The sequence below is a fragment of the Acartia tonsa genome, chromosome 9 (genome assembly GCF_053477335.1).
Source record: "Acartia tonsa isolate MP-2025a chromosome 9, ASM5347733v1, whole genome shotgun sequence".
NCBI lineage: Eukaryota > Metazoa > Arthropoda > Copepoda > Calanoida > Acartiidae > Acartia > Acartia tonsa.
In genome coordinates, this window is record NC_137268.1 from 47,127,880 (window position 1) to 47,140,438 (window position 12,559).

The window sequence follows — 12,559 nt, forward strand, 5'->3', positions numbered from 1 at the left end:
GGTACGCATCCGCTAGGTATGCATTTTTTTATTCAGAATTAGAAATATAGATTTTGTTAAAACTTCCCTGACAATTCTATGCCCGTTTTTCTTTGGGGGGGGGGGGTGGGGCCGGGGGGTTCACTGTATATTCACAGGGGAAATATTAGAAAATAAATATAAATATATTAACTTGCACATAAAGATTACTTCAAGTTCAACTACTTACGTTAGAATTTCTGTCTGGCTGATTTCAGTTATTTATTTTATAATAAAAGCCTTTGATACTATGAACGTAATAACATTCTGCCTTAGCGTTTTCTTTTTTTTAAAACCTCTCTCTCACACTTGCTTTTTCTTCCATTTTCTTTTGATTTCTTTATTTGATCTTCAGATACGTATTTATAATGATGCTTTTTTCATTCTTTCAAAATGAAATTTGAATTATGGAATTTATTTTCCAATATATATTTTTTTATATAACCGTCATGAAAGGGTTAAAATGTTTTTAATTTTTGTTTGTAAATCTGAACACATTAAAAGTGGCGCTAGAATCAATTTATTTCAAAACTAAGTTTTCTTAAATTTACTATATTATGAATTTAAATTTTCTGTTTTAAGAATAGTAATTAAATACTTCAACATTATGTAAATAGCAACATGAAATAAAAAAGATGAATTTATTCTTAATAAAGTAAAATATTGGGTCTTATCGTTCTGGGCAATGAGAGTTTATTATGGATTATTGGAGCACTATGAGTTTTAAACATTTATCCCTTGGAAGACTTGAGCTCATATATAGACATTTATTTCCTATATAGATCTGTCATGGATCTTGATGCAATAAAGCAGGCCCTTTTGTAAATGTTAAAAATTGGAAGATTTCATTAAATAAAAGTAATCGCAAATATACTTAGTAAATAACATACTCCAAAGTTAAACTTTATCTGAGAGTGATAGGACATTGGCAGATTGGTTATCATACCTTTTCTTAAAAATGAAATGGTTTGGCAAGGGTAATTAATTTTCCATCGTCCTTTACCATTATCCCAAAGTTGATTAAATCTATAAGGCCTTTGAATCTAATTTATTAAGCTATTTGAAATATATTTAAATCCATTTTTACAGTTTTAAAGAATCCTGAGATATGAATTACCTTTACATAAATCCAATCCACCTACAATGAAAGCCAAAATAGATAGGCAAAATTTCTGGATTCTATTTTGTACTTCAGTTTTAATTTTCATTGGTTTGAAATAAATGCACATTTAAAATAATCTTTGTCTAAGAAAAGGAAGGGATTAAGGGGTGGGTGAAGTTCTGACACATTTGTATAAACTTGGTGTATAGGCTTTATCTTTGGATTGAGAGGATAGGTTATTAGGGATAAAATCATTCTTATATGATGAATTTCCCCCAGATTTAAGATTTTTTGGAGAGGCCTCCAGGTTCCGGAGCTCCAGGCCTCCAGGTGGTCTCTCTACAGGTAAAAATGAAAAAAAAAAATTTTTTTTAAGAGTTAGAAGTCAGCTTATGAGACAAAATATGTATGTTTTTTTCTTCAAATATGTGAATAACAATCAAAAAGAAGCATATTTTGTTTTATAAGTTAACCTTTAACTCTTCAAAAAAATCTTATTTTTAATTTTTATCTGTACAGAAACCACATGGAGGCCTGAAGCTCCGGAACCTGGAGACCTATACAAAAAATCTTAAATCTGGGGGAAATTCATCATATAAGAATGATTTTATTTCTTATAACTTATCCTCTCAGTCCAAAGATAAACCCTATACACCAGGTTTACGCAAATGTGTCAGAACTCCCCCCCCCCCCACCTTATTACTCCTCCTTCTTTTTCTTCACTTCAACTGATACAAGCAACTTTTACTATAAATGTCCATTTATTTACTCCATCCACTTTTAACTCACAAATCAGACCAAATTGTTCAGTAATTGATCAGTAATTTACCACAAAAATGCACAATTAGATAAGCAATTAACCTTTTAGTGCTTACTTACACAGTGAGAGATTACTAGGGAAATATTAAGATGAAAGAGATTGAACAAAAAATTACAAATATATACAATTGAATTAATTAATAAACGACTTTCTTAAAATAATTTTGATTACTCATTTGATACACTTTTAAAAGTATTTTTTTAAATAAACAAAACATCTTTTATAAAAGGCTCTTTGTATGTTTTGTTTATTTAATTAAGAATATACAACAATGTTTAAATTTTATATAAAATCTATGCTTTTTTTCATAATTGACATAATTTTAAAATAGTATGGTACATTTCTATTATGTCGATGTTAAAAAAGTAATGGAAGATTACAGAAACATAGATATTAAAAATGTAAACCATGATTCCAGTTTCGCCTCTATTGAAAGTGGAATCTTACATTTCAAAAATCGTATCAGCGTTGAAGATATCTTCACCAAGAGAGGCAAAAGTGGAATCTTACATTTCAAAAATCGTATCGGCGTTGAAGATATCTTCACCAAGAGAGGGGAAAGTGGAAGGGTAGATTACAGTTTTAGAGGGTCCAAACCATAATCATAGATTATGTTTCTGCTTCTATAAAAATGGATTCAACTCCCTAACTGTATAATGCATAAATCTAAAAATAACAAGGTTAAAAATCAATAACGATAACAAGAAGCGAAGCAGAATAATTAATTTTTACTCAACAATTAAGCAATGTGCTATTAATAACCTAATTATCTTTAGCTTTGAAATGCTGTAAAAACTAACGCAAATCTGCACATTATGGCTCTTTGTCAAACTGTCCTGTCCCGATTTTGTATAGGTTCTTTGAAATCAGCTAATAGCGTCGGAAATATAAACACAGCCTAGTTACTATAAAAGATCACAAATCAATTTGCTAGCAGACGAATAGTGGATCCAGGACAGGTAGTCATCTGAATAATGCATCTATACTTCTATTAGATAATCATTGGCGTCGTTATTTTCCTTTAACAACGGCAGAACAGTAAAATACCGATAAAACCACAAAGATACTTCATTTGAGAGTAAGATATTTATTATTATATGCAACATCCCCGTACCCCTGATTGGAACCCCCTTGATTGAAATGTTATCTCCCAAGGGACACAAAACTACCACTACGTGTTACATTGTTATTCAAATCAATATGGGCATACAAAACAAAAAATGTTACACACTACAAAAAAAGTTCAGAATAATAATTATTTATTCCATCGTATCATAGACAGCTTTCCGCGGAAAGCAACGGATAGATTATAGAATTTTTTTTTGTTATCTCCTAGGGGCTGAAGGCCTGGGCTAACAAAACTGGTATTAATATCATTTTTTCACTTTACTATTTGTAGAAAACTGTCTATAATACGATAATTACTGTATTTTTTATTTAACGCGTTTTGTCATAGACAGCATTCCGTTGATATTAAAATAAAATGAAATATAAGATTAAAACCATTTTTAATCCACTGGATACAAATCAGTTTCGAAGCCATACTGGAATAATTATTTTAAAGGGAAAGATATAACAATTGAAAATGTATATAAAGTAACCATTAGAGAGAACTTCTTAGCAAATTAAATGTTGTTGCTGGTATGTAAAAACACTCGTATTCTACTCTGTAGGGAATTTCCTTTTAATAACCAACATAACGCCAGATAGCCTGATATCTAGTTGCCGAATGTGTACGCAGTTTCCTGAGTGTTTCCTCATCCTAGCTCAATATTTACTACTAGCTAAAAATCTTCAAACTTCCCTCAAAAAATCTAAATTTGAATGTATAAACGATTTATACATTATAAATTTGAATTTTTCAAATTTTGATATTTTTTTTAAAGTTTGAAGCTTTTTTAGCTAGTAGTAAATATTGAGCTAGGATGGGGAAACACTCAGGAAACTGCGTACACATTCGGCAACTAATTCGGAGGTCATCTAACGCCATATATTGGTGTTTATACAATTACTCCAATACCATTTCATAGAATAGTAACTTTTTTGTTAATTTGTCCACTAAGACATCATTGAACCGATTTAGCTCTCATTTTTAGGGAAGCTTCACTTTGTTCTTGTATGGTTTTAGGCTATTTTTTAGACCACATGATTAAGATATCTTCTATATGTCTGTTTCTGGTTATTTTGCAAATGTGTAATATTGTGAGTATTGTATAAACATAAATATCTTCTGTATGATGTTTCTATTAGAATAATAAAGATGTTATCTTTGATACTTCACATATAAAGGAACCACGACAATACAATCAATATGCAGCGAAACCAAGGACGTAGAAGCTTTTAATACTTTTTTCAGGGGGGGGGGGGGGTAGTACTCAATCCCAATGGGGAAAAATTCGTGATGGTGAGGGGTGTGGTTAATTGGAGCGCGAAGCGCGTAGTAAATTTTTTTTACCTCCAAAAATTTTACCCCCCCCTAAATTTTTCGGATTTTAAAAACAAATTTAGAATGTTGAATGACAATTCTTTTGAACAGAGGGCTATGAACCAATTTTAGGGAGGGGTTTCAGAGGTTTTTTGGACTGAAAACCCCACAATTTATATATGGAGGGTAAATTGTCTGAGCAAAACTTCTGGTAAATTTAAGCTATTTTCCTTGGTTGGGTGACACCCTTTTCTACAAATTTATCTTTTTTTTCTCTTCGGGGAAACATGAAGGGGCTAGAGCCGAAACCAGGGGCTTCCAAGCTTTTTTTTTTTGGACGTCTATGGCCGAAACCACGAGTGTTAACAGCATAAAATGAACATCTGTCTTTCAATATGAAAATGTAACATGTACTACACTGAAATTTGAGGAATAGATAGATTTATAGAGATAAGCACACATCTAGAATAACCATCTATGGTTCATGGGATAGAGAGATAGGACAATGAAAGACAATTTGACATTTAGTAATTATTTGGGTTGAAAGAACAAAAAGAAAAATCTCGGAAATACCATGGATATCTTATGGTGGGTTTTAAACTATTTTTTATACCCCCCCCCCTTCCCTTCTAGCAAAGCATTAAAGTCTGGCTGCCTAGGTTTCTATAAAAACTTAATCTATTTTAAACTATATTATATATATTCATATTAATTAAGTACATTTAAATAAACAAGGATGACAACATCCATGGAAGCGAAGCTCTGAAACGGTATAGCGTCATAAACTGATTAATCAGAATATATATGTAAAAAAGTCGAACGAAACAAAATTGTAAGTAAATCTGTTGAAAAACTGCTAAATACAGGATATTGTTTAGGGACATTCTTACATATTTAGGACTTGATTAAAGAGATGCTTCTCTTATAACAATGCACTTTGTGGTCCTAGGAATCAGTATTCCAATAATCAGACCAATCGGATAATTTCATCACATAAAAATTTGTCGTTAAAAAAGTTGAAAATTAACTTGTCTAAAATGTACGTACGGACATTCTTGTTACGATTACAGAGTTGCTTCGCTTACTAAATCGTACATAACTACTACAGGAAACACCATGCAAAGTTTGAAATCGATGGGACAATTCTAACATGCCTATATTAGTGAAAAGCTAACCGTTTCGGACGGACGGACGTTTGAACTGAGTGACCCTAATTATTGAAAGCTTCGCTTTTAAAAATTTGATTAATTAAGTAGGACAAATAATTCCAGCATTATCATCATACTCCAGAGGTCTTGATACTGTACAGACAGAACAGGGGGCCAACGGGTCTGACCAACATATATGCACCTGAAATATTATAATAGGATTGTAATGGGTATTTCAGATAACAATATTACGTATTACCTATTCCTTTGTTTTCAAGTGTTCATCAAGAAAATCCAAGGCATCATCCGCTTGTAATGGGATGCAATACTCTTAAGCCCACTGGTGGATTTTAAGTTAAGTAACAGACAACCAACCCTTTGATTGCACCACCTTGTCTGAGAAGCCTAATTGTGCAGGGTAATGAGTTGTACCTTCCCCCTATTCTAACTATTTATGTTGTGCTCCTGACATAGCAGCAGTAGGAACCATTTTAATGTCTTTTTTTATAATGCTGTTTCGGGCTGAGATTCAAACCTATCACCTTACCGACAACAAGAGGATGGATAACATAGATTATTTTACAGAATCACACTAACCTTTAATTGATTGAACTTTGTCATGAAGTCCTAACTGAGCAGAACAGGTATGGGTATATAAATTCATTCCCTTTCCTCTAAACTGATAACAACCCCTCACCCCCCCCCCCCAAAGTTAAAGTTTCATATTTGAAAATAAAATTTTACCTTATCAACAGTTAGGGTTCCCTGACCTTTCCAAATCATTTCTCCATCCTGAACTGTGGTGAACAGGTTGGCCTACAAAATTATCATTACTTATATTAACTATATTATTTGTGCATTTGTACTGAAAACTTCAAAGATGATGTTGGTCTTCATTTGATTTTCATGTACAAACTTTCCTTAATCATTTAAGAATATTAAAAACTAGCAAATCATAATGCCAACTACCTGATAACATCCTCCTAGCAGATCTTTCTCACCAAAGAAGGCACTGTGACCCGTGGAAAAATCAACTTCATTAATATGATCCAGGTATTCTGTATAGCATTCTTTATCATATTTACCCTCTAAGCGTATCAAAACGCCTAACTCCACTGGATTGTTAGAACAGCCAACACAAGATGCTGTATCAATCTGAATTGAATTGACTACATATTCTTGATAGTTGCACCTGTGCTCACTGTTACAAATCAGATCAGGATTACAGTTGTCACTGTCAACACACCCAGGTTGGCAGGATCCTATTGTGTTTCCAGTTACATCATCACAGTAGAAACACTCTGCCTGTTCCTCATCGTAGTTAGTCCCACAGACTCCATCATACATTGGACAGTCAGAATGTTTTCTACACCCACTCATACATACATCATTCTCACAAAGAGGTTTTTCATTTGGACAGTTTGTATCATTGCAGCACTCTGGTGATGAACATTGATTATCAGCACCACAAACAGCACAGGGTAAGTCTTTATTACAGTCAGTATCTTCATTGCAACCAAAGACACAAGTTTCAGCATTACAGTACTCAGTAGAGGCACAGTCATTATCACTACAACAATCTGGAGTTGTGCATTCATTGTTGGAACACACTGCACAAGACATTGTTTGATTGCAATCTGAGTCTTCATTGCAACCATCAACGCAGGTATCAACATCACAGTATTGGTTGGAAGGACAGTCATCATCACTGCAGCATCCAGGGGTTGAGCATTTGTTGTCTGCTAGACACTTGGCACATGGAACTGTCTGGTTACAGTCTGTATCAGCACAACATTCAGGATTTGTACACTTATTGTCAGAACCACAAATGGCACAAGGTAGATCATTATTGCAATCAGAGTCCTCATTGCATCCATATATGCAAGTATCAATATCACAATACTCATCTGCAGCACAATAGGTATCATCACAACATTCAGGGGTTGTACACTGGTTACTAGCACAAACAGCACATGGAATATCCTTGTTGCAATCAGTATCTTCATTGCAAACAAAGACACAAGTTTCTGCATTACAGTAATCAGTAGAGGCACAGTCATTATCACTACAACAATCTGGAGTTGTGCATTCATTGTTGGAACACACTGCACAAGACATTGTTTGGTTACAATCTGAGTCTTCATTGCAACCATCAACACAGGTATCAACATCACAGTATTGGTTGGAAGGACAGTCATCATCACTGCAGCATCCAGGGGTTGAGCATTTGTTGTCAGCTAGACACTTTGCACATGCAACTGTCTGGTTACAATCTGTATCAGCACAGCATTCAGGAGTTGTACATTGATTGTCAGAACCACAAATGGCACATGGTAGATCATTATTGCAATCGGAGTCCTCATTACATCCATTTATGCAAGTATCAACATCACAATACTCATCAGCAGCACAATAGGTATCATCACAACATTCAGGGGTTGTACACTGGTTACTGGCACAAACAGCACATGGGATGTCCTTGTTGCAATCAGTATCTTCATTACAACCATCTACACAAGTGTCTACATTGCAATATTGATCTGGTCTACAATCATTGTCACCACAGCAGCCAGGAGTTGTACACTGATTATTGGCACAAACAGCACATGGGATGTCATTGTTGCAATCAGTATCTTCATTACAACCATCTACACAAGTGTCAACATTGCAATATTGATCTGGTCTACAATCATTGTCACCACAGCATCCAGGAGCTGTACATTGGTTTTCAGTACAGACTGCACATGGGATGTCATTGTTGCAGTCAGAATCCTCATTGCAACCATCAACACAAGTATCAACATTACAATACTGGTCTGGTCTGCAATCATTATCTCCACAACAATCAGGAGCTGTACACTGGTTATTTGTGCAAAATGCACAAGGCATATTCTGGTTACAATCAGAATCTTCATTACACCCATCTATACAAGTATCTATATCACAATACTGATCTGGTCTGCAGTCATTGTCCCCACAACAATCAGGTGTTGTACACTGGTTATCTGTGCAAACTGCACAAGACATGTTCTGGTTGCAATCAGAATCTTCATTACACCCAGCTACACAAGTATCTACATCACAATATTGAGTGCTTTTACAGTCATCATCATTACAACATTCAGGATCAATACACACTTGTTTATTGCAGGTTGAACAAGCAGAAGCAGTACAATCAGAATCTTCACAGCATTCAGGATTAGTGCAGGAATTGGCTTCACATACAGAACATGTGGGATGGTTTTCATTTAAACAGTCAGAATCCTCGTTACATCCTAATTTACATTCAAATGTGTCTGTACAATATTCATCCTGTTGACAATCAACATCAGTGCAACATTGTGGGTTTGTACAAGTGTTTTCATGACAAACAGAGCATGCTGGATGGTTGCCATCCATACAGTCAGAATTCTCATTACAACCAACTGCACAAGTATGATCATCAGTACAGTATTCAGTGGTGGCACAGTCTTCATCAACACAACAAGCTGGGTTAGAACAAGCATGATTATGGCAAACAGAGCATGGGGGATGGTTTCCATCCAAACAATCAGCATTTTGGCTGCAGCCAGCTTCACAGCTGTGGGAATCAGTACAATATTGACCCGCACCACAATCATCATCGACACAGCATTCAGGGTTAGTACAGGAATTATTTTGACAAACTGAGCAAGGGTGGTCACTGTTCACACAATCAGAGTTTTCATTACAACCATCCTTACACTCATATTCATCACTGCAGTATTGATTGTTGGCACATTCATTGTCTGTACAGCATTCAGGATCCTTACAAACTCCAGATTCACATGTTGAGCATGGCTGTTTGGTACAATCATCATCGGTTTGACATTCTCTACATTTTCCATCAACACAACTTGATCCCTATAATAAATGAGTTATTAATACCCCAGGTGGTCAGCAAAACTAAATATAATTTTTAACACTATAAACTTTATTAACAGATGATAAGTTCACTGAAGTAAAAACTTTCAATTCCACCTTTGTTCATTGAATAAAGTTAGAATAAAAGATTTTGACAATTTTATATTTGAAAAATTAAAGGTGTGTTGTATTTACTTACATTGCAATCTTCATCAGAGCAACAATCAGGTTCAACACACACATTGTTAACACAAGTTCCACAAATTTGAGAGTTGTTCTCATAACACGGAACTCCTTCCCTGCAGACACACATAACTCCACCATCAAGACATGGTCCTAAATTAAATTTGATATAAATTCGGTATTTCAAAAATTATGATCAGGTTCATGATTAAGAGCCAAAAAACAATATTGATTTAACCTAAGGTAACTTTCTAAATGATATAATATCTGTAATATTGCAAGTTTTATTATTTTTATTTGTTTTAGCTTATGCACAGTGAAATATAAAGTTTGTATGGATTAAAAGGTACCATTTTAAAATCCTGAGTTTCTCATGTAGAAAACAGACACAATTTCTATTATGCCAGTTCCCTCAATAATAAATTTCAGTAAATATTATTCAACCCTATCCTACCTGGACAGTCAGGGCAATCTTCACATCGAATACATTTCTCAGATGGTTTACACTGATCACATGCTCTATCATTGTTAGTACAGTCAACCAGATCTGGCCAGTTACAGACAGGACCTCCATGTTCATGGTCTATGGAGACATCAAAGTATAGGGAGGTACCATCATCTACTGGAGCACATTCCATCAGACAATTGGACAGATCTGTGTTACACACCCAAAATCTACTGCAATCTGAAAAAATTACTTTATTAGAATGTCTACAATAACATTATCATTTCAATTCAATAATGTCAACAAAAACTTCAAAGGTTGAGATTTTTACCTTTGAGTTTAACCTGGATTGGATAAAATTGATAAAAGGTCATATGCGTGTATTTATACCTTTGAACAAAATATTGCCAATGACGTGTATTTTTAAGTGGCTAAATATTCTACAGACAACCAACCCTTTAATTACACAATTTTTATCTGGAATTTATCACAATGTAGAGTTGCACCTGATTTGATTTGAACCCACTACTTACAAGATTCCATTTCAATATGTGTTATTGTACAATATGGAATTGGGTAAATTATTATTAAATGAGAATTCTTACTAAATTGATGTTGAAAGAAGATAGGATAGTCATCAGGACCAATGTATTTATCACACTGAGGCTGAACAGCATCTGGTTCCAAACAATCACCATCAACTGCAAAATAAATAGTCTTAACCAAATGCAAATTAATATTCTATATGCATAAAGAAAAATTTGAACATTTTTCTTGCTTGTCGATCTATTTAAACTTTAGAAATTTTGATCTTCTTCATGATATGGATGGATTGTACACTACAGTATAAATGGCTTGCACAGCCAAAGGACATAGCGTTAGTGGCTCATTAGCAAAAAACTAAGTACCTTTCTTAATCAAAAATATTTGAATTCAATAAAAACAGGCATCCTACTTCATCAACGAGAAGACACTCCACTACTTTATAGAAGGACTGTCTTTTGTAAAATCTGATTTATATCTACTAAGATATAACAAATATAAAGTTCTGTGAAAGACAGACATACTACTTAGAGATATTTGCATATATATAAGAAAGCACTTTTTGTCAAATTGGTAGAAATGACTATTTTAAGAAGGAATACAAATTGAAGTTGAAAACACAGGTATGCTACAAAATAAAAAAACAAGTAAATTGTAGAGTAGATTTGATGTTAGGTAAGGTGTGAATCAAAGAAAAGGCTCTTTATAGTGCCTTAAGAAAATTAGAATAGTCCATTATTCTTATATGACGCATTTCTGGATTTTTTAGCCAAAAGTTTTGAATTCCTACCTTTTTTTACAGGCACTAACTAAATTTTAAAACTTTTGGCCAAAAAATCCTAAATTACGTCATATTAGTATAATGGATTCAATTTTTTTATAGGCACTGTAAGGAGCTTCTCAAAGAACCTGAAGCAAGAAGACAGGCAGCTACCAGAGTTAACACATATAACTCCTTCATCCTAATAAATAAATGGATGTAGAATATAAGTGGATATTATGTCAGGTGAAAAAATGTAGTCAGTTTATATTGCTGACATGGATATAATTTATTGGTCAGTTTATTCATCCATTAAGAGGAAAGGGGTTAGATGGGGTTTCATTATTTTAGCCAGCTACAAGTTTCACTTTATTATTGTACATGATTATCTGTTGTAAGATCCAAGTAATAACAAATTTATTTTTAATGGTTTATACTGCATGATTTAACAAATTAACACACTTACCTTTGTTACTTTAAAAAAATAAACACACGGAAGAAATGCAATTTTTTGAATAATTAACCTGAACCCTTTTTACTCAACAATCACTTTTCAGGGAGGGAGGGAACATTGGACTGTAAATTATACTGGTACCCAAAGTTTTATAACAAGGATATCTTATATGATGGCTCGAAAACTTTTGGTAATTTTATTGAATTGTAGTAGTACCTAAACTTTTCAACAAAAAACTTCAAATAGAAGGGATAATTTTGTTTATAGTTGATGTTTGTATATCAATTTATCGTCCATTGTCTTATCCCTTAAGATCCCTGATCACCTGTAAAACTGTAAATTATACCTTATGTACTCAGAAGCAGAGAGCTGTGAATGATGCATTTGTTATTGTTTACAAACATTTTATAACTTTTTTTTCTTTATCATTTGTTATTTGAAAGTCGGTGCTTTAAAAAAAAGTTTATCTACTATTTGTTAAGGGGCAGTATACAATTATTGAAAATGAATTAGGTCATCCAAATATGCGAATTTAAAAATAAGTCTACCTGAATGGATTTATTATAACTTGGATCTTGCACTAGATTAGCATGTACTCATGTTAAACTTGTATATAGCTTGCTAACCCCATCCCCTTTCCTCCTACTGGATAAACGGGCTGAACAATAAATGATGTAAATGTTAGCAATAAAAAAAATTTTAAATTATCTTAGTATCTTTAACACTAAACTTATTCATTGCCTTATAACATGTAGCTTTTTATTTTTGAACAAACCGAA

General features: G+C 33.5%; 1 protein-coding gene across 1 annotated transcript; it reads right to left on the minus strand.

The window, feature by feature from the left end:
• Window positions 1-5,042: 5,042 nt before the first annotated feature.
• On the minus strand, window positions 5,043-12,164 carry LOC145327593 (uncharacterized). The gene is made up of 8 exons (XM_080171132.1): window positions 12,127-12,164; window positions 11,476-11,528; window positions 10,629-10,724; window positions 10,033-10,263; window positions 9,595-9,731; window positions 6,483-9,395; window positions 6,258-6,329; window positions 5,043-5,715 (listed from the first exon to the last, which is right to left on the minus strand). Exons 1-8 carry the CDS (start codon window positions 12,162-12,164, stop codon window positions 5,614-5,616), a joined length of 3,642 nt encoding a protein of 1,213 aa, XP_080027258.1. The 3' UTR covers window positions 5,043-5,613.
• Window positions 12,165-12,559: the final 395 nt, after the last annotated feature.